At 38.6% G+C, this 22,877-nt stretch overlaps 2 protein-coding genes across 3 annotated transcripts in view; both read right to left on the reverse strand.

Annotated features, from left to right (window-relative positions):
* The window catches only part of LOC127414221 (eukaryotic translation initiation factor 2-alpha kinase 3-like), a 47,893-nt gene extending 39,863 nt beyond the window's left edge, over positions 1-8,030 (reverse strand). For both annotated transcript variants that reach the window (XM_051652089.1, XM_051652088.1), the window contains exon 1: positions 7,573-8,030. In XM_051652089.1, coding sequence (XP_051508049.1) covers positions 7,573-7,871 — 299 coding nt within the window. In that variant the 5' untranslated portion in view covers positions 7,872-8,030. The remainder of the gene's footprint in view (positions 1-7,572) is intronic.
* A 1,957-nt stretch (positions 8,031-9,987) lies between these two features.
* Positions 9,988-21,442, reverse strand: LOC127414230 (ribose-5-phosphate isomerase-like). The gene is made up of 9 exons (XM_051652113.1): positions 21,088-21,442; positions 13,621-13,681; positions 13,477-13,532; positions 13,161-13,220; positions 12,860-12,924; positions 12,585-12,653; positions 11,456-11,597; positions 11,051-11,150; positions 9,988-10,541 (listed from the first exon to the last, which is right to left on the reverse strand). The coding sequence occupies exons 1-9, from the start codon at positions 21,328-21,330 to the stop codon at positions 10,444-10,446; spliced, it is 894 nt and encodes a 297-aa protein (XP_051508073.1). The 5' UTR covers positions 21,331-21,442; the 3' UTR covers positions 9,988-10,443.
* Positions 21,443-22,877: the final 1,435 nt, after the last annotated feature.

Raw genomic sequence — 22,877 nt, forward strand, 5'->3', positions numbered from 1 at the left:
TAAAAAATACAAAAATAAAAATAAATTTAAAAAAAAAAAAAAAAACATCGTTTAGTATGTTTTTTATTTTTTTTTATTTTATAAATGTAAAAATGCATAAAGTTTCTTGTGAGGGTTAGGTTTAGGGTTAGGGGATAGAATCTATAGTTCGTACAGTATAAAAATCATTATGTCTATGGAGAGTCCTCATAAGGATAACTGCACCAACATGTGTGTGTGTGACAGTGAGGGAACCTCGAGCGAAGTGCTACTTCCAAAACGTCCCTCAGGTATCCCCACCAGTCCAAAAATACACAAACAGAGGCAAAACTGAGCTACATTGGTCTATTGGCCATACCTGGATAATGAACACCAAACTAATTCAGCTACTTCACATGGCAAACAAATAAGCATCACAAACTAATACAAAATGTAAAAATCTGTCACGACAGCATTTGTAGCATAATGTTGATTATATATATAGCAAAAAAGTGTGGCTTCAGTAAGGAACTTACAATGGAAGTGAAGGGGCCAGTCATTAAACATTAAAAATATACACTTTTCAAAAGTAAAGCATCAAGACGTTAACATTATACGTGTTAACATGATTTTAGTGTGATAAAATCCCTTGCTAAACTTGTGTATAAGTTATATAAAATATTACAACTTTATTGTCATGACAACATCATGCTAGTAAACTGTATAGTCTGGTAAACGCTGGTAAATCCCTGATTTCACACTAAAATCATGTTTATTGTTTACGTCTTGTGGCTTTACTTTTGAAACAGTGTGCATTTTAACGTTCAATGACTGGCCACTTTAATGTCCATTGTAAGTGCCTCATGGTAACCCTGAGTTTTGCTTTCTTTTTTTTTTAGAAAACAAAAATCTATTTAGAAGTCAAAATTATTTTTTTATTTAATTATTTATAAAATTTTAAAAGGAAGATTCTGGGTTCAATACAAGTTTAGCTCATTTGACAGCATTGAGACAATGATGATAACCCCAAAAATAAAGCTGTAAAGTTGTTTAACTCATTGTTCTAATGGTCGTTTTAAGGGGTTTACTTTTTTGCAGGATAATTGGAAACAACTTTACACAGAAAAGGTTAGTAAGCGATTTTATCACACTAAAATCAGGTTAACACACATATTGTTTATTGTTGGCCTCACTCACCTGCCTTTTTTTTTTAAGAAAAGGAAGGGCAAGTTTATTTATTTTTTTAGGTAATCAACATTATGCCACAAATACTGTCGATTGAACTTAACTTGTATTGAAATTAGAACATTCCTTTGGGTGACCCTGTTGCCCAGTCTTTGCCCTAACAACAGCTGTCTGATGCCTGGGTGCTGGTACCTGGTGTTTGGTTGGTTGGTTTGTCTGCAAGATCTTAATTTTGTCTTCTATTTTTTCTTCTTCTCAAGCAATCAATTTTTCAGTCAATAAACTTTTATAGACTGAACAATAGAATGAGTTTTTGAGAGAGTCTTTAATCAGAATGTACACCCCCCCCCTTACAATCGCTGCTTTGTTGTGTATAGATCTCTCCTGGGTTAGGCTCCCATTTGCCAGTCGGCCATGCTGTGCAACACATAAAACTGTCCCAGGAGAACACCATCCCCCAGTAAAGCTGTTCCATGTCACAGGGAAGGCCTGAGGGTGTTGATTTGCATCACTGTGTTACTGATAAATGAGCACAAAGATCTGGTTCCTGTGCAATATAGAGGCAACATTTGGAGAGAAAAGTTGAGGGTTTTATTTGCATTAATGCATTAACAATATAGGCTGCATGTTTCTTATAAACAATTTATAGGGGGATGTATATTCCCTTTACGGCTGATTAAACTGTACATAAATGCATGAGGATGTTTGATAAGGAGGATCATGGGGAACACAATGAGGTGCGAGTGTGTGTTTTATCTCGGCAGCAGGTGTGAATGCAGCTGCTACTCTCCCCCCAGTAGATATTCTGAACCAATGCAGTGTTAAACACACTACACACTATTCCCATGTGTGTGCATGACACATAAAACTATGCCACCAGAAACAAAGACCAGCCCCTCCTTCAGGTGATATATGACTACTGTCAAGACCAAGTCCCAACAACTTACACATTAAAACACCATTGCTATAGTGTGGCTGGTGTTTTGAGGTGGATTTCCAGCAGGCTATTCATAGCTGATTCATATCCGTCAGATACAAGTTGTCACTGCATTGATGATTTGTCAACACATGTAGTGCAGGGCATGCAGACTATAATTAGAACAACCCAACTAGCTTTTTTCATGTTTCTCAGGTAAATGGGATTTTGTAGTTGAAACAGAGGTTCCAAAATCATGCATGTTACCATCAGTTATTTTCTTCCATAAACTGCAAATGATATAGAATTTCTCCTTGTTAGGCTGTAAACCAGTAATGAGGTGTCTGTACATTACAGCACAGACACCCCATTTAATATACCAATCATTGGCCACGTTTACATGCAACCACATAATCTGTTTAGAATCCGACTTACAGCTCAATCGGATTGAAAAGCCTTCATGTAAACACAAAAATTGAAATGAGTGGTGTAGACCTAAAATAATCTTATTAAAAGAAAAAAAATTAGCCATGTAAACGTTTGTATCCGACTACTTTCTCAATCGTATTCTTAAATACCTTGCGCTCATGCGCAGGGATGTGGTGTGTATGTATGTTTATTCATGATACTCTTCGCAGGAACCTTATTTATACAAAGCAATGACAAAACGCGTTATTAAGAGTATGCAGGCTCAGACTGAATATTCTGCAGGGCACATATTTTCTTTAATAACATCACATAAAGCAAAATAGAACGTTGTGTCATTCTTAATAGGGACTTTAAGCAGCAGTTGCAGTTACGGCGTTTTGTGTTCCATTGCGTGTATGCGACTTCACTCACTTCCTGACGTCGAAACCATAATTTCTAAAGCATTTCTTCCTTGCCATAGTGACAGTCAATCGTACATGACAGATTAGGAAAGTAAATGTTAGAATATGTTTTACAAGAAATGAAGCAAACTGAACAGTAAAAAGCCTAAACATCCTCCTCAACTTACATTAAATTACACACGGTTATAGGCTTTGAATAAAAAAACCTCAAAAATATTGGTAGACTATTAATAATAATAATAATAATATCTAGGCTTTAGACATAGGCTATTTATATCGTACAAGAGTAAATCTCTTCTTCTGACAGTTATTTAACACTGCAAGCATCCCTTCTCTTGATGTTTTAAATAGTCTGTCTTTTTTTCTTGAATGATTAAATGCTCTGTTCCGCCGTCATTATTGCTTAGTGATTTTTGCGTAGTGTCCCGTCCGCAGCTGTTGCTTAAAGTCCCTATTATTTTGTTTCCATTCCACATTTGTAAACTCCTTTAAGGACAACTCTCACCCACATGTCTTCGTACTCGCATCCAGAGATGCCTGCGGTTATATTGGATATTAGATGCTGCTTCTAATTCTTTGTTTGTCAAGAAGAGTGAGCAACATAAGAATAAAGTTTTTCTGGCATATTTTTTTAGATATCTCAACAAAGCAAAAACACCAGTTACGGACTTTGGTGCCATTCTCACTTTCTCAGCCTTTCTCCATTTCTTCAGAATGCAATGACTGATGCTCTTTGCATGCACAGAAGTTTGGTTCAGAATACATGTAATGCATATGTAAATGAATAACTGTATCGGATTGCAAATTTTAGGGGACGGGGGGCCTGGGTAGCTCAGCAAGTAAAGATGCTGACTACCACACTTGGAGTCTCAAGTTCGAATCTGCAGTAATGCGCTCAACAAGCCACGTGATAAGATGCATGGACTGATGTCTCAAACACGGAGGCAACCGAGATTCGACCTCCGCCACCCGGATTGAAGGGAGTCACTTCGCCACCATGAGGACCTAGGGCGCATTGGGAATTGGGCATAATTAGGGAGAAAATCCCCCCCCCAAAAAAGTTTAGGGGACATATAAACAGTACATTCGGAATCAGCAATCAGATTGAATTTATTCAGATTGACGAAAATGTGTGCATGTAAACATAGCCATTCAGCTTTGATGAGGTGGTCAGTCTAAGTGCCAGTTTTGTGTACAATAAACCGCCAGTACAACGATGCATACAATGTATAAAATAAAAATAAAATACAATAAAGTACACTATATTGCCAAAAGTATTTGCTCACCCATCCAAATAATTGAATTAATGTGTTCCAATCACTTCCATGGCCACAGGTGTATAAAATGAAGCACCTAGGCATGCAGACTGCTTCTACAAACATTTGTGAAAGAATGGGCCGCTCTCAGGAGCTCAGTGAATTCCAGCGTGGTACTGTGATAGGATGCCACCTGTGCAACAAGTCCAGTCGTGAAATTTCCTCGCTACTAAATATTCCACAGTCAACTGTCAGTGGTATTATAACAAAGTGGAAGTGATTGTGAATGACAGCAACTCAACCACAAAGTGGTAGGCCACGTAAAATGACAGAGCGGGGTCAGCGGATGCTGATGCGCATAGTGCACAGAGGTCGCCAACTTTCTGCAGAGTCAATCGCTACAGACCTCCAAAGTTCATGTGGCCTTCAGATTAGCTCAAGAACAGTGCGTAGAGAGCTTCATGGAATGGGTTTCCATGGCCGAGCAGCTGCATCCAAGCCATACATCACCAAGTGCAATGCAAAGCGTCGGATGCAGTGGTGTAAAGCACGCCGCCACTGGACTCTAGAGCAGTGGAGACGCGTTCTCTGGAGTGACGAATCACGCTTCTCCATCTGGCAATCTGATGGACGAGTCTGGGTTTGGCGGTTGCCAGGAGAACGGTACTTGTCTGACTGCATTGTGCCAACTGTGAAGTTTGGTGGAGGAGGGATTATGGTGTGGGGTTGTTTTTCAGGAGCTGGGCTTGGCCCCTTAGTTCCAGTGAAAGGAACTCTGAATGCTTCAGCATACCAAGAGATTTTGGACAATTCCATGCTCCCAACTTTGTGGGAACAGCTTGGGGATGGCTCCTTCCTGTTCCAACATGACTGCACACCAGTGCACAAAGCAAGGTCCATAAAGACATGGATGAGCGAGTTTGGTGTGGAAGAACTTGACCGGCCTGCACAGAGTCCTGACCTCAACCCGATAGAGCACCTTTGGGATGAATTAGAGCAAAGACTGCGAGCCAGGCCTTCTCGTCCAACATCAGTGTCTGACCTCACAAATGTGCTTCTGGAAGAATGGTCAAAAATTCCCATAAACACACTCCTAAACCTTGTGGAAAGCCTTCCCAGAAGAGTTGAAGCTGTTATAGCTGCAAAGGGTGGGCCGACGTCATATTAAACCCTATGGATTAAGAATGGGATGTCACTTAAATTCATATGCGTCTAAAGGCAGATGAGCGAATACTTTTGGCAATATAGTGTATATATATATATATATATATATATATATATATATATATATATAACAAAATACTATAAATAAAATAATTATATTATATAAAATATATTAAACCTATATATATATATATATGTGTGTGTGTGTGTGTGTGTGTGTGTGTGTGTAATCTATATATGGATTAAGTGCCCCTCGAAAAAAAAAAAAAAGCTCTATGAAAGCTAGCTGTTTGCTTTAGTTCTGAAAAGTGATCACCCTAAATGAGCATCAAATCTATACATGTAAACGTTTTTTTTTTTTTTTTTTCAGATTTGACAGCATGGTTATTCTCATGATTCTTTAGACTGTTTTAGAAGTGTTCCGATCAGAGTGCTGACAAGCTGTCTTCACCCTAAAAATTCCTCGCTGCTGCTGAGCCTTCATGTGCAGGGTTTTTTTGCTTCCTCTCATCTTACCTGACTTTTCAGACTGCAGTCTTTTCTCGATACTTCATGTTGTTGCTTCACTATTTTACATAAAGCTTTTTAAAGCCTGTTAATAGCAAGATTAGTGGTCATCAGATATAAGTTGATGGTTGATGCGGATCTAGAAAGCAGGGTGGCTGGATAACCAATATATGCATAATATAAAATATAGCGAAATGAGATGAACATAAAATAGCAGAAATGAAATCACAAAAACTTTTGCACAATATTTACTCAACCTGAAAACAAACAAGTTCATTATCATTAAGTAGAGTTTGAAAATGCAGATACCCTAAAAATGGTCATATATTGGACGTTTAATAAGCCTATAATTAATTAAGATAATGGGAATCCCATCAAGTGCTTCTTAATGAAAATCCTCCATGACTGAACCAAAAAATGGGTGTGTTACAGTCCAGTGTGGCTTGTGCAGCATGGTGATGGTAAAGAGTACAATGTGTGACAGATTTCACTGCAGTGGACCAGCACATGTGTTTGCCATGACCTTATCAGGTCCAATAACATATCTGTAAAACCAACTTATTCAGCTACAGCTGAGGAAAAAGGCGACAATAACACAGGGGAAGTGTGTAATAAAATCATATTGGGAGTACTAAGAAGGTCTTGGTCAGAACGTTGGGTAGTAAAACAACTTTTTTTGCTTTAAGACCTCAGCGCTGTCTCCTGGAGGAATTCATCACTGGATCACTCAACCGACCTCCACATCCTCCAGCTTGGCATTGATGCTTTCTAAGGCGGATCAGAGGGCTCGCAGAATGACTCATTCCCACCATTAACAAAAACAAAACAACAGGAAAGTTTGATGCGCGCGCGGCTGGGAGACGCATTTCCTTTGGAGCGTCAGTGCAAACCTCCACTGCCTCCGTAGACCGCAGTCTAAACACCGGCTTTATCTGAAATAACTGCAGTATTAAAAGAGAGCTCATGTCTGAATACACGATACGTTTATAGAGCGATAAAATGACACTTAATACAAGGGAGGAAATATAAAAGTTCACCAAGAAGTTTCTCTTTTAGTGTTACCTCAGACTGCGACTTGTGTGTTTACAAATAATACCAGTGCCATTCTCAGAGACTCTTACGCATCCCACACCCACACTCAAAACACTGCGGCAGTTTGCAACCGACACAGAATCTCCCCCCTGGGCTGCAATAGCAGTAAAACAAGTTTTAAAGTCCAGAGAAACACAGAGATGTGTGTGGCTTACACACGGCAGTCGGCTCTTGACATCAATGTAAATGAGTCTCTCAGCGGACACGAGTACAACTGTCATGTGTTACTCTCGATGAACCCAAAGTGTGCGACATGCGAGATAAGTGTCCTAGACATGCTCTGTATCGCTCAAAAGTTTACGTTATAATAAAAGAATCAAGAAATCAGTTATATAAAAAAAATTAATAAAAATAAAAGAGAGAGACAGACTTGAAATGAAGCACCAGCGTTTGACTTCAGACACATTTAGAAAATTCAAATGGCAAGAATAAAGCAACTGTCACACTGATTTACTTTGATTTTTTTTGTAAATGTTTCGCATATATTTAAATACTGTTTTGTGGCCCAGAGCTGGAAGCATCCGCCCATCACGAGCTCCAGCTCAGATACACGCAAACTTCACTGAAGTTCAATAATTCATCTGAAACAACCTAACGGACGTGTCACACCCACAAAAACAAACCCCTGCGATGGTTGAGTTTGAAACGGGTGTTGACAGCCTACCTTCTGCGCCGATGAAAGTTTGCGTCGCTGTCTCCAGACGGTTCTTCGCTGTCTCCGGTCGAGTCGTACTCGTCGTCCTCCACGGTCACTTCTCCAATGCCCGGGGCTCCTCTAACGTTTTCCACTACCCGCTCCATAACGGCAGCATCTTCTGCCCCCTCCGTGTTCGGCGTCGACACCGCTTCGAGTTCTCTCTCCGAGAGAGACTGACTTTGCAAAGTGCCCGTTAACGTTATCAAAATAAGCAGCAGCAGCACCAAGGATATGCACACGTTTCCGAACTGAAAGCCCCTTTCCATTGGGACAAGTGGCACATGAGGAGTTAGGCAATTACATATCAAATTTCAGGGTGAATTTTAAAAACTAATCTATAAAAGGGAGCTGTACACGTAAACTCGTTCGCTTTTAACGTAAACATGCACTCAGCGGCACCATGTTATTCCCTTTATACTAGACGTTGGCCGTGCTGTGGTAACCTTAAGCCCCGCCCCGTTTCCAAACGCCTATTGGCTGCGCACGACCAGCTCTTGCGTGTAAATCCCTGAAGTGTGTGCTGATAGGTGCAAGCACTTGTCAGTCTTCACGGCACGTCTACTAAGCAGATTTTGATTGGGTCTCGCAACTGTCTTTCACAGTGCAGTCTGTTGACGTGGTCGGCCCTCTGTGCACTTCAGACCATTGGACGCTTTCCTTGTCACTCAGAAAAAGAGGCGGGAACAAAGTCAACATCAAGCAGGAGCAAGGCGGGTACGTCCCGCCTTCTAAAGAATATTATTGGCTACATCGTAGAGCTTTAACCAATAAAATGGTAATATTAACTTGGAGTTGTTTCATTGGCATGTTTACAGAAGCCGCGAAAGAGGATTGGTCTGCCCATTGGTCTGGCACTCTGTCAATTAAACTCAGTGCCGCTGTGAGTTCTGAAAGGGGCACAGAATAACGCCTCTTCGTGATGCTGATAGGGTAAAAAGTACAAGTATGGAAATTGCGACGTGGCCGTTTGTTGGAGGACAAACAGCGAGATCACATTGACATTTTCATTTCCGTGCCTGTGGACTAAAAAGCGAACAGAGTTCAGTGCTCATCCTTTGTACACAATGATCTAAAAGCAACTAAGTACAGCATTCTCCTATAAATTAACGTTTTCCTGTTGCAATAATTCAACATTTACCGGGTTGTAATTAAAGTCTAATAATCTTAGTACATTTTTAATAAATGAGTACTGTCAGTTCAAGCAACAATTTACTACCTTTGCAGTCCCACTAAATGTTGACCGAATAGGCAGTGCATATGGCGCCCTCTTGCGGTGCGTCGAAGTATTTTGTTAACCCACGTATGTCATCATTTGGAGTTTTCCAACTGGGGTCCGCGAGGGGGTGCTGGGGAGTCCACGGAAAATTTCAGAGAAAAGGCGTGTAAAACATAATATTTACCAAATTTGTCATTATTACGGTTGCATTCTTCTATTTAAATACTAAAAATGAATTAATTTTTTTTCTTCAGGTTTGTACAACTATTCTATTAGTGGGTAAAAAACAAAAATTATAATATATATTTACTTTAAATAATAATCATATTTTTTTTTCTACTAAAGCCAATGATTGAATTTTTAAACACCATAGTTTTTTATTATTTTTTTTTATATATATCACCATTACTAAATTTCTCAAACACTGTAAATGGATCTATATACAATAAAAATATTGCTGCCTTTATATTTTAGGAAAGGTGGTTCCTCTCAAGGGAATCATGAAAAGTTTGAAAACCCCCCACCGTAACTTACTACTAAGCCCCACTAATTTTAGTAAAATGTCAGAGACTAAAGAACAAAAACATGTTTCATAATTGTTTGGTCCAATTTTTAATAATGACCACTTGAAAACTTCATATAGTGTCACAGTAAAACTGGGAGAGCAAAACATATAAACTGGTATTTTAAGTAGTACAATACCCAAAATTCACAGTGACCTTGGAAGAGAGTCAGATCAACAAGAACAATATTGTAAGGAAATAAGGCCTGCTGGATGTCTACTGAGCCAAATTCACAACACTGGGTCCATAGTCACAGGCACATCGAAAACATACAAAAAACAAATCAATACGGAAAAGCGGACAGTCATTTAACCCCTTCAAATAGTGAATTTTGCCCAGGGACAAAAAAACCTTTGAAATGATTGAACACTTCACAAAACTAACCATTTGGTGCATGTAAAGGCCACAATTTAAAATGTTTGAGGTTGAAGTTAACATGGTTAGAACATAAGGAAATTTGACAATCATCAGTTAGCAAAAAAATAAAAATAAAAAGACTGAATATTATTTAAAATTATCCAGTGAACCTACAAAGATCAATATGAGGGGGTGTTAATTTTCAGAGCAGTTCCATCTTAAAAAAAATAAAAAAATAAAAAAAAATTGTTTAAGTTGCATGCATTTGTAAGGCCAGTAGCTATGAACTACACTAAATCCATGCTTTATATAAATGAGGCACAGAAACAAGACTATATTCAGTGCATTTACATCCATGCATGACAAGGTTCACGGTACAGCATGGCCATGTAAAGCAGCACAGAAGGCAAACATACACTGTAGATGTGTGGGACACTGCATATGCAGAATTTTCCAGACAGTAGCTAAGAGAGGAAAACAGGTATATCTGAGGGCCTAATGTTGCATTGGTGTGTAAAATTCCACATTTCATGCACACCACCACAGGATAACGGAAAATGTACTGATCACACGCCTCTCACATGACACTGGTGGTTTCTGTACCGCAAAACTGAGAAACTGTAAGAAAAGAGCTGCCAGAGTCTGTGTATTCTAATGGCACTGGAGGTGTGCAGGCTGGTCTGTTACATGAGAGAAATATTCTTAGTTGACAGGAGGGTCTCTAGTCTTAACACTCCCATCCTCCATTCCAAAGTACACCCTCTCAGCCATCCCCACAAATAAGCCCGTCTCAACCACACCTACGAAGAAAGAGATTTATTCAACATGTTGTGAGAAATATACAGTGGCCCAAAAAGCCACACTTAATTGCATGAATTTTGTCACATTAGATAACAATATCAAACATTTTCTTACAACTAACTTCACTTTTCTTAGCCATTTTTGCAATTATTTTAAACCAACTAGTCTCAAGGTCATTTTAGTGAATGTATGAAGTCAATTCGCCTCAAGTTCACAGTCACACAGGTGTCCAAGCACAGGTGAGTTCATCACATTAACTCTGGACATGTTCCAAAGTTTGACAAGCAGAAAGTGTCCAAATCCTTGGTCTTCATTTTGAACAATATACAGTATCTATTGCTCTATACTGTAACTTAAAACTTTAAGAATTTAAAATAAATGCCACTTGGTTTGATATTTTGTTATATAATGCAAAGACGTTGGTACATTTTTAAGTGTGCCTAAGTGTCCAAATACTTTGTGGGGCCACTGTACCACAGAGAATGCAATTCTGCTTATCTGAACTGACCTGGGATCATCTTGATTGCCATGTTGACCTCTTTCCAGTTCTGTGCGTGCTCAAACTTCCAATCCAGGATGAAGTTACTGTTATCAGTAACCACCGGACCCTAAAGTTAGATATTGTAAAGGGAGATGGTCATTATTGCTGCTGGTTGGACCACATACTTTTCCCAAGCATAGTAAGTGCTACATACAGTGCACATGGAAACACACTGATAATTTTGGAGAAAAGTTAAGATAAGGCTTAAAAAAGACAAGCCAAGACAGGAACAATATCAAATATTTGTAAAACACACTGTTTCACAAAGTTTAAGACCTTAAGCTACACTAGGACATATAAACATAACACAGAAAGAACTGTAGAAAAAAACAACAACAGTCTGGAACAGAATCGTAAATGAAAGACTCATACCGCTTTACTGACTGCCATCCTCAGCACGGCCTCTCCTCCAAACCGGCGAGCAATGGCTCTGGACACGGGCACATACGCCATGGGGATGACCTCCACTGGCACACCTTTCTTCCACTGTTGCCCAAGGGCTTTTGAGTCCTTTCTGCCCATAGAACAAGTGACATGATTAAACATGACTGCATGTACAGACTAGAGGTTAAGATGTGTTCATCTAGTGGAAGACACGCTTATGTAATATAGCAATCACAGCCCGAGTTATGATGAAAGATGACCCCTAGGTTTGTATTGATGAAGAACTATAATCAATGTTAAGCAATCCTAACAAGAGCAGCAGTTCTGCTGGATGGAAACGCCTTGTTGATGAGAGAGGTCAACAGAGAATGGCCAGACTGGTTTGAACTGACAAAGTCTACGGTAACTCAGATAACCGCTCTGTACAATTGTGGTGAGAAGAAGAGCGTCTCAGAATGCTACTCTGAGATGCGGGTTGGTGCTGTTTTGGTGGCACGAGGGGGACCTACACAATATTAGGCAGGTGGTTTTAATGTTGTGGTTGATCGGTGTATATGTGATTTACCCTAATGCCGTCAGTATTGGGGGAGTGCAAATGTTTTGCTGTTATTTAAAAAAAAAAAAAAAAAAAATAATATATATATATATATATATATATATATATATATATATATATATATATATTTTTTTTTTTTTTTTTTTTATTAATGCATAGTGTTCTTTTTTTTCCAGGAAGAAAAGCATAGTTTGTGTTTATGAATTAAACAAAATATAAATTTCAAGTACGTGTCATACTTGTTATTTTTTTTACCTTACATTTTAATTTACAAGTAACCAGTTAGTTTTTTTTTTTTTTTTTTTTTTTTTTGTGGGTTAGGGTACTGGACTTCAAAATTACTTGAAAATGCCCATCCATTTAAAAACTATTTTGACAAAAGCTTGATTGGAGTTAATTCATTTGTTAATTTTAAATGTATAGTAATATTTCGAATAACTAGCATCTAATTGCAGGTGAATAAAGCATCCAACAACAGAGTAAGCAAGCAAGCAACCATTTAGCAAAGTTCAAAGTAACAACTTTTTGTTACCATCTCTTGCCAGTAGGCCACACACATACCTATAGTCTGCAATGACAATGAAGTGTTTGGCACAACCAGCCACTATCTTCTCCTGGGTCAAGCATCCCCTATTTTAAAGAAGGGGAAGAAAGAAGAGAGGAAGCAACTGACATTTCTTTATATTTCAAATTCAAATTAAATCCTCAAAGAAATGTTATTTTACCGAGAATTGACATGAGACCCGGTCTGATGACACCTCAGGGGTTTCACACAAATGAAGATAAGAAATTGCAGCATATCCTTGAATTAGAATAAACGTTTTTTCTAAACTCACCCTCCTCCCTTTATTAGAGTCAGAGCAGCATCAACCTCATCAGCTCCATCAATCGCCACATCCAGCTACAAAATATTTTAAACATAAGATGACATATATGTACCATTTTATCAACAATTAATATTTTGGCAAAACAGTATTTTTATGTGCAATAATCATCATGACAACACCTCAAAACAAAGCATTTATTTGGGATTTAAAATGATATGACATGCCGTAAAATACTGTATGCACTCCAATGATGCAGGACCAATTAGGCTGCATTGGGTTGATTGTGTTCATTAAAATTTCCCTAACTCACCTCAGGATGTCTGTCTAGATCAGAAAGAGGGAGACCATGCTGCAGAATCAGCTGACGGGCCTGAATAAACACAATTGAGACAGTTAGTTGGAAGTTCTAATATGCACTACTACTGTATAAATCAGGTCCATGATACTGACTGGTCAATACAGCATGCTAAAATACACAATAGAGTAACATCTCTGGATAACACTTTCCAATAAGGTTCCATTTGTTAACATTAGTTAATGCATTAGGTATCATGGACTAATAATGAACAATATATTTTTTAACAGCATTAATTACTGTTTTATAGCTGTATAAGGTTTATACCAACCTGAAAGGAGGTGGGGACACACACAATGTTCAGCTTCTCCTGTCTGACCCTCTCCGCTAGAAGAGAAAAGTCATACTTTAGTAATTATCATAGGCAAGAGCTTTATGTGGGCTGTGCATAAGTGCATAATATTAGATGTCTTACCAAGTCTGTCCACGGCATAGACAATAGTTGAGCCGCTGCCCACCCCAACAACCTGATTGTTCTGTGTATGATGAGAGAGAAAGAAAAGAAGGCAAAAAAAGAAAGCATCAGGTGAGGTTTTGCAGAATCCAAAGTTCAAACTGCTAGTCCACTTTGTACTGGTGGTTCACACCTTAGTTTGATACTGTGAATTACTGTCAAAATGTATGACATATTTATTTCAGAGTACAACCGTAAGTTGTGGTGGTGTTCCAAGAGTGCTCATATACAGTACAGCCCAACAACTCTAGGATGCTTCCCTATTTATATTACTCCGATTTTCTGTTTTTACAGCCATTTTGATTCAGTGATGATTTTGATTTCATTCATGGACTCATTAAGTGATCACTTCTGGATAGAGGTCGACCGATAGTGGGTTTAGCAGATACGATAACTAAGGTGGGAAAACAGACCGATGGCCGATTAATCAGCCGATAGTTTTTAAAATCTATAATTTTAATAAAAACTTTACACTCAAAATGTACAATAGTGCTGAACTTTAAGTATCACTTTCCATGGTGATACTTTAATAAATTTTGCCCACACTGGCACCTTCTTCAAAGCCTTTGCCATCTGAAATTAATTAAAATATTAATGAAAATATTACAGGTCAAAGTACATCATAAAATTAGGAAGTTTAGACAGAAGTGAATTTTGTCAGAACATAGAAAAGTTTGGGAAACTTTATAGTCAAAAACTATAAGACGTAAAACTCTAAAACTGTTCCGGTGCCCGTGCATTCACACAATGAACTGTGCTCGCGCTTTGTCTTCTGAAGCAAACGAACGGCCGTGCAAAAACAAAAAACTCAGGCAACATATTCATAAAAGGCTGCCATTAATGACTGATTTATAACTGATAAGTAACTTCACTTAGAAACAAAACCTTTTCAGAGCGCTCATGTTTATAATCTGACTGGAACAAACTGGACGCACCTCTATCACAAAAAACTCAACGGATCGGCACAAATTCATAAGTTACTTTTTTTATTCAAAACAGCATATAAAGAGGAAAGGTAAGCAGTTTCCATCCTTGACTTAACACTGTTCTAACCATTCGAACAGCTAATGTCCATTTGCCCATCCTCTCCACCTAGTCAGCAATGCAATTCTCCAGTGCAGCAATTAATTATAAACAAATTAATTACCAAACCACCTTTGGTTGTCTTGAATTACTGATTTATCGTACAATGTCAATAATAATAACGTGCATTGTATACATACCTTGGCATTTCTCTATCAATGTTTTAAACTCGTGTTTGAAGCATCCGTCTCTATAAATAGCCTAGTCATGTTGCACAACAAACTCCATGTGGAGTCAGTGATTGTTTTTTATTTAACCTCTAGAAGGTGTTGTTATACTGTAGAAACAAGGAGTTCAGACTGTACAGGCCTCCATAGCCGGCCACAGAGAAATGAAACCAAAAATAACTACTGAAAACTATTGGAGTTGATTTTTTCCTGTTTTCCTGTTCCAACTATCGGCCCCGATTAATCGGTAAATCCGATATATCGGTCGACCTCTACTTCTGGAGATTGCATATTTACGGAAGTAGGTGGCGACAAATGAGCATCTTCTGTGTTATAAGAGAGCCATTAAATCATTAACTCAACTAATTTGTTAAAAACAATAAAGTCGTTCTTGTTCACCACCGAAATGATGGAAGTGATTAGCTCAAATTCAATTCAATTTTATTTATAGAGCACAGTTTAAAACAACAGACGTTGACCAATGTGCTGCACAATCCATACAAAGAAGAAACCTATACATACCCATACAGAAACACACAGAAAGACACACAAATACAAAATACAGCATCTAAGGTTTGTTAAAAGCCAGGGTAATCATATGTTTTCAGCTTAGTTTTAAAATCAGATATTGTTCAAGCAGTTCTAATATAATTTGGTACGTTGTTCCACAGTTTAGGGCTTCTGATCTGACGATCTAAGAGGTCTTTGGGGGTTATGTGCATGTAGCATATCAGCAAGGTATGAGGGCGCTAATCCATTGAGAGATTTAAATACAAAAAGCAGTCATTTATAATCAGTTCTGTACTGAACAGGGAGCCAGTGAAGGGAATGTAAAATCGGAGTAATATGGTCCTGCTTGCGAGAACCCGTCAGCATTCTTGCTGCTGCATTTTGGACCATTTGTAATCTTGATAGGGAAGCATGGCTAATACCTATATAAAGAGAGTTACAGTAATCCAGACGGGCAAAAATAAATGCATGAATTACCTTTTCAAGGTCCTTTAATGACAAGAAAGGCTCGACTTTGGTTAAAAGTCTCAACTGAAAAAAGTTGTTTTTACAAAATAAATGTATCTGTTTGTCGAACTTCAGGGCGCTGTCACATACAAAGCCTAGATTTTTCACAAACTAACATAGGCCAGGCTAGCAGAATCAGAGGGACCAAACATAATTATCTCAGTTTTTGTGTCAATAAGGCTTAAAAAATTTAAAGATATCCACAATTTCAGATCCTCTAGACAGGCCAGAAAAGGTTCTAGTGTATTACCATAATTTATTTTCAAAGGTAAGAAAATGTGTGTTTCATCTGCATAACAAAGGAAAGATACCCCATGTTTAAGCACACTTCCTAAAGGAAGCATATAAAGCGAAAACAATACAGGAGCCAGAATAGAGCCCTGAGAAACGCCACAGGAGAAAGGGGCTGAGACAAAAAAATTCACCAAAAGAAACTGAAAAGCTTCTGTTTGAAAGATAAGATTTAAACCAGCTAAGAGCGTTACCACAGATACCTGCACACTGCTCAAGGCGTGAGATAAGGATGCCATGATCCACGGTATCAAAAGATCTAATAGCACCAAAATCGCAGAATTCCCTGAATCAACAGTTAAAAAAATATTGCTCAAAACTTTTAAAAGGGCAGATTCAGTGCTGTGTTGAGTTCTAGAACTGGACTGGAATACTTCAAAAAATGTTATTGTTATCTAAAAAAGACTGTAACTGGATAAGTACTGCTTTCTCTAAGATTTTTTAGATAAAAAGTAATTTAGAAATAGGTCTAAAATTGGAGAGAATGGTCGTATCAAGGTTTTTTTTTTTTTCCCAATCTGGAATGCCCAATTCCCAATACTTAGTAGGTCCTCGTGGTGGCACGGTTACTCACTTCAAGTCTCAGTTGCCTCCGCTTCGGAGACAGTCAATCTGCGCCATCTTATCACGTGGCTTGTTGTACATGACACAGCGGAGACTCACAGCAATGGAGGCTCATGCTATTCTCCGCGATCCACGCACAACTTACCACGCGCCCCATTGAGAGCGAGAACTACTCATCGCGACCATGAGGAGGTTACCCCATGTGACTCTACCCTCCCTAGCAACCGGGCTAATTTGGTTGCTTAGGAGACCTGGCTAGAGTCACTCAGCACACCCTGGATTCGAACTCGCAACTCCAGGGGTGGTAGTCAGCGTTGATACTCGCTGAGCTACCCAGACCCCCCCAGTCATATTAAGGTTAGTGTTTTTGAGAGGCTGCACTACTGCATGTTTGAAGTACACTGGTACTGTCCCTGCAGCCAAACACTCATTTATTCTAGACAATATGCTAGGTCCAACAATGTCTATAATTTGTTTCAGAAATCATGTCAGGATAACATCATGGGGGGAGGAAGTGGGCTTCAATTGTTCAACAATCTTAGAGAGAGTAGGAAAAGAAATAGGTTAAAATTGACAAAGAGCAGCAGAACAAATAGGTGGAAGTGATGGATCGCACATGTGGGGCTGAATGCATGATTTGACATCTGCAATCTTATCAATAAAATAATTGAGAAAATGGTCACATGTTGTTGGGGAAATTTCATGAGGCATATTTACAGATGGGTTTATGAAAGAACTTATAGTGGTAAAAAGGACTCCAGGCCTATGACAGTTTTAGCAATAACAGCAGAGAAGTATTTTGTCCTTGCTGCTTTCACTGCTTTCTGCAATTTTGATAATGAATCTCTTAAAATTTCATATGACACCTGAAGTTTGTCCTTCCATTTTCATTCTGCTCTTCTGCATATCCGCCTTAAAGATCGAATGGCATCGTTCATCCAAGCATCTGGTTTTGGTTTAACATATTTCGTCCTCAAAGGAGCAACAAAGTTCAGGATATTAGTGCAGGTGGAGTTAAAAGCATTAATGTGCTCCTCAGCACTTTAGTGTAAGTGAGAAACAGACTGAGAGTATTGTAATGCCTCTGTGTATGCAGTAGTGAAGTCTCCTTTTGTAGTAGAAGTAATTGTATGAGACCAGCGAATAGGAATATGGAATTTCACAGTTTGGTGCAGGAGAGGAACAGAAAATACAGGCTTGTGATCAGCAAAAGTAATGTCACATATCTCAATATCAGAGATAGACAAACCAAGGGACAGGACAAGATCCAAAGTGTGCCCATGAACGTGTGTAGGACCATTCACAAGTTGGACGAAGCCAAAAGAGTCTGTAAGATTTAAGAACTCTTCAGCCTGGGAATTCGTTGAGCATCACACATGAATGTTAAAATCACCTGCAAGGAGTACTCTATCATAGTTGGGGACAAGCCCCCCCTAGAAAGTCAGTAAAATAATCAACAAAATCCTTTTTGAATTTAGGGAGGCCATAAATTACCCCACACACCACAGGGTTTACCAAGTCCAGTAAAAATACTTGCAGCTCAAAGCTTACATAAGTCACAGACTTTAAAGTACTAGAGTTAAAGTTACTTCTAAAAATGGATGCCAGTCCACCAACCCATCCTGTAGTCCGAGAAGAGTTAAAGGCATAATCTGGGGGTATAAGTTCAGAAAAATGGCTTATACCCCCAACATTCAACCAGGACTCTGTTATAAATAAAATTTAAAAAAATCCAGGTCACGGGGAATGATAAAGTCATTCAAATTAAGTGTCTTATTAACCACTGATTTTTCATGAATCAGAGCCAACCTGATCGGCGACTGGTTATACTCCAGCAAAGAGTCGTTATCTTGTTGCTATACACAAGAGTGTAGATTTGGCTTGAACATGTTTCCATTGATCATGGTATAAATATTGGGGGGGGGGGTTGTACTTGCTTACGGCAAGCCACACACACCGGCGCAATCAAAAACACTGATTTGTTTATGAAACACCACAAATTAAAAAAAGTATTAAAAGGAATAGATTCTCACCCTCATGCCACCCCAGATGTGTATGATTTTCTTTCTTCTGCAGAACACAAATTAAGATTTTTAGAAGAATGTCTCAGCTCTATAGGTCCGTACAATTCAACTGAATGGTGACCAAAATTTTGAAGCTCCAAAAAGCACAAAGTCAGCATAAAAGTAACCCATAAAACTCCAAACACAAACATCAATATTTAAAGGGGACCTATTATGCAAAATTTACATGGTGTTTGAACATAAATGTGAGTCGGCAGTGTGTGTACACAACCACCCTACAATATTAAAAGTCCACCCACTCCTCTTTCTTATATTTCTATTAATCTAAAACAGTGTCTCAAAGTGGTTGGTTTTTGTTTCTGCTCTAACCTTATGTCATGTTAGAGCAGGCCTCGCCCACAACTGGTGACGGACTCTACCCTATTATCATAGTTCCTCCCCTAAGCGATCTACACACAGTCCGCCATTTTCTTCCGTGCTGGAGCAGCTACGGTGAGAAGAATAAAGTCTCAGCTTCGTAAGCGTCATAAGTGTTCTGTTGTTGGCTGTAAAAGTGAACATAAGAGTCTTCATATACTCCCAGCATCAGAGCCACTGAAGAGGCAGTGGACAAGTTTTGTTTTTGAAGCAAATGTGCCCCAAAACATACCAAAATTTGTGTATGTTTGTGCAAATCATTTTACACCGGACTGCTTTGTGAATGAGGGTCAATATAAAGCAGGATTTTCAAAAGATTTGACTCTCAAGCATGTATTCACGGGGAACAGAGCTATGTCGTTATTTTTATGCTTACTGTCTGTATAATTCATAACCACACCTTTATTATGCACAATACAGTAAGGTGATTGTCTTTTTGAAAACTATGTACGTTTTCTGTGAATATAAGAGAGTTGTACTAAAAGTGGTTCTGATTTGTTGTTGCTGTAGTAGCCGAGAGCTGTAAAGGCACAGCCCTCTTCTGGAAAGGGGGCGGGGAGCAGCAGCTCATTTGCATTTAAAGAGACACACACGAACACAGCCTGTTTTTGATTCCACCCAAAAAGAGGCATTTACAACATGGTATAATAAATGATCCGTGGGGTATTTTGAGCTGAAACTTAACAGACACATTCTGGAGACACCTGAGACTTATATTACATCTTGTAAAAAGGGCAATAATAGGTCTCCTTTATGTCCTTTTTTACTATAAATCTCTATCTTTGACCAGCCCTAACCAGCAGATGGTGATATGCACGAAGAATGCAAATTGCCAAAAAACAAAAGAAGAATGTGAAAGTGTAGATTTATAGTACAAATTACTTAAATATTGATCTGTTTCTCACCCACATCTATCATATCGCTTCTGGCAACATGGATTTAACCACTGGAGTCTTATGGATTACTTTTATGCTGACTCAATTACCTTTTTGAAGCATCAAAGTTCTGGCCACTATTCACTATGGACCTACAGAGCTGAAATATTCTTCTAAAAATCTTTGTGTTTTGCAAAAGAAAGAAAGGCATACACATCTGGGATGACATGAGGGTGAGTAAATAATGGGAGAATTATCCTTTTTGAACTATCCCTTTAAAAGCAGTGCAGAGTTGTTCTTGTTGCTTTGGCTTTGTTTGGAACTATTCATTGGCGGAGGGGGAAAAAAAATGCACGAACTGGCCAATTTTTGTCTAAAAAGTTATTGAATGTTATATACTTGTTTGTTGAACTGTTGTATAAAAGCAGTATATATCAGCAATGATGTGAAACACTGAAAAAAACCACTTTTGCGATAACATGTTTAACTATTTATAGAATACACTTAGCACCACACTACGCTATTTCCAAACGTGCTAATCGCATACGGTTTAATTTTAGCAGCTTTAGCATGCTTATATCACCTAGCTTACTATATGTTTAAAGTAGTCTCATGTGTAAAAGCAGGACAGGAGTTCAACTTTGTCTTCTAGGCAAGTGAGTGATGCCATACACTCGGAGCTATCGGAGATCCGAACTACAATTTATCGCGTAGTAACTGTATCTAGATATCTAGCCAAAGTGCCATAGTATATATTTATCATGGAGAACTAAACTGCGACACCAGAGCTTCAGGTACCATCATACGAGAGTAATTTAATATCACTATAAGATAAATCGATATTCAGCATGCGACTCGTCTCTGTCTCAGCTCTACACGTTTATATGTTTCACGAAAGCGTTTCATGTTCCCAATTTAGCCAGTTAAAACTGATGTAACTAGTGGGAATGTTTACATTAAGACTCCCTTACATAAACTAAACAATCTCACCTGTATGTGGTTGTCAACAGCAGCATAGGCTGCGAGTTTCTTTGCCTCTTCAGCCATGAGAGTGTCGTGGTCCCGCCTGCTGCTGTCACACACGTGTCTCCACTGGAGTAAATGAGCGCGTTTGAGGAGAGCTCTGCTGCTGATAGCCGCAAACTCAACCCACCTCTGCGGCCTCATCACCCGAAAACAGGCTGACGAAATGAGCACCTTAAACCGCATATACACATTTACATTGTTGATCATAAACAACCCGGGTAATAAGCGGATAATATAATTTTAAGGGACGCTTAAAATAATACGTGTCAGCAAAGTACAAGTGTTTTCATGTCAGGTGAGTGTTATGGGAGAGCTATGAGCGGAGTTCCGGGATTACACTCAGCTTCACCACAAGAGTGCAGTAAATGCCTACATTATATAACCTCATGAAAATGTACCGAAGTTCTTGACGTGAATACACTCATTTTAAACTTCTGTAATGCGTAGAAGAACATAGTAACCACTGGTAAAACCATGGTTGACTATAATTACCATAGTTAGATCAATGTAACTATACACTGGTGGCCAAAAGATTGGAATAATGTACAGATTTTGCTTCGGAAGGAAATTGGTACTTTAATTCACCAAAGTGGCATTCAACTGATCACAAAGTATAGTCAGGACATTACTGATGTAAAAAACAGCAACATCACTATTTGAAAAAGTCATTTTTGATCAAATCTAGACAGACCCCATTTCCAGCAGCCATCACTCCAACAACTTATCCTTGAGTAATCATGCAATATTGCTAATTTGCAACTAGAAAATTTGGTACACTTGTCATATCAAACACAGCTGAAAGCTATTTGGTTCGTTAAATGAAGCTTAACATTGTCTTTGTGTTTGAGTTGCCACAGTATACAATAGACTGGCATGTCATAAGGTCAATATTAGGTCAAAAATTGTAAAAATAAAAAATAAAAAAAAAAAAAAAACAGCTTTCTCTAGAAACTCGTCAGTCAATCATTGCTTGAAATTGCCAAAAAACTGAATATTACATACAAAGGTGAATACAGTCTTCAAAGACAAAGGACAACTGGCTCTAACAAGGACAGAAAGAGATGTGGAAGGCCAGATGTACAACTAAACAAGAGAATAAGTACATCAGAGTCTCTAGATTGAGAAATAGACGCCTCACATGTCCTCAGCTGACAGCTTCATTGAATTCTACCCGCTCAACACCAGTTTCATGTACAACAGTAAAGAGAAGACTCAGTGGTGCAGGCCTTATGGGAAGAATTGCAAAGAAAAAGCCACTTTTGAAACAGAAAAACAAAAAGAAATGGTTAGAGTGGGCTAAGAAACACAGACATTGGACAACAGATAATTGGAAAAGAGTGTTATGGATCTTAACCCCATTGAGATTTTGTGGGATCAGTTAGACTGTAAGGTGCGTGAGAAGTGCCCGACAAGACAGCCACATCTATGGCAAGTGCTACAGGAAGTGTGGGGTGAAATGTCACCTGAGTATCTGGACAAACTGACAGCTAGAATGCCAAGGATCTGCAAAGCTGTCATTGCTGCACGTGGAGGATTTTTTGATGAGAACTCTTTGAAGTAGTTTAAGAAGTTTGAATTTTTTTTTTTTTTCAAATTGTAATAGTAATTTTTCATGTTATTAATGTCCTGACTATACATTGGGATCAGTTGAATGCCACTTTGGTGAATAAAAGTACCAATTTCTTTCCATAAGAGCAAAATCTGTACATTATTCCAAACTTTTGGCCGCCAATGTGTGTGTGTGTGTGTGTGTG

Source organism: Myxocyprinus asiaticus, chromosome 23, assembly GCF_019703515.2.
Source record: "Myxocyprinus asiaticus isolate MX2 ecotype Aquarium Trade chromosome 23, UBuf_Myxa_2, whole genome shotgun sequence".
NCBI lineage: Eukaryota > Metazoa > Chordata > Actinopteri > Cypriniformes > Catostomidae > Myxocyprinus > Myxocyprinus asiaticus.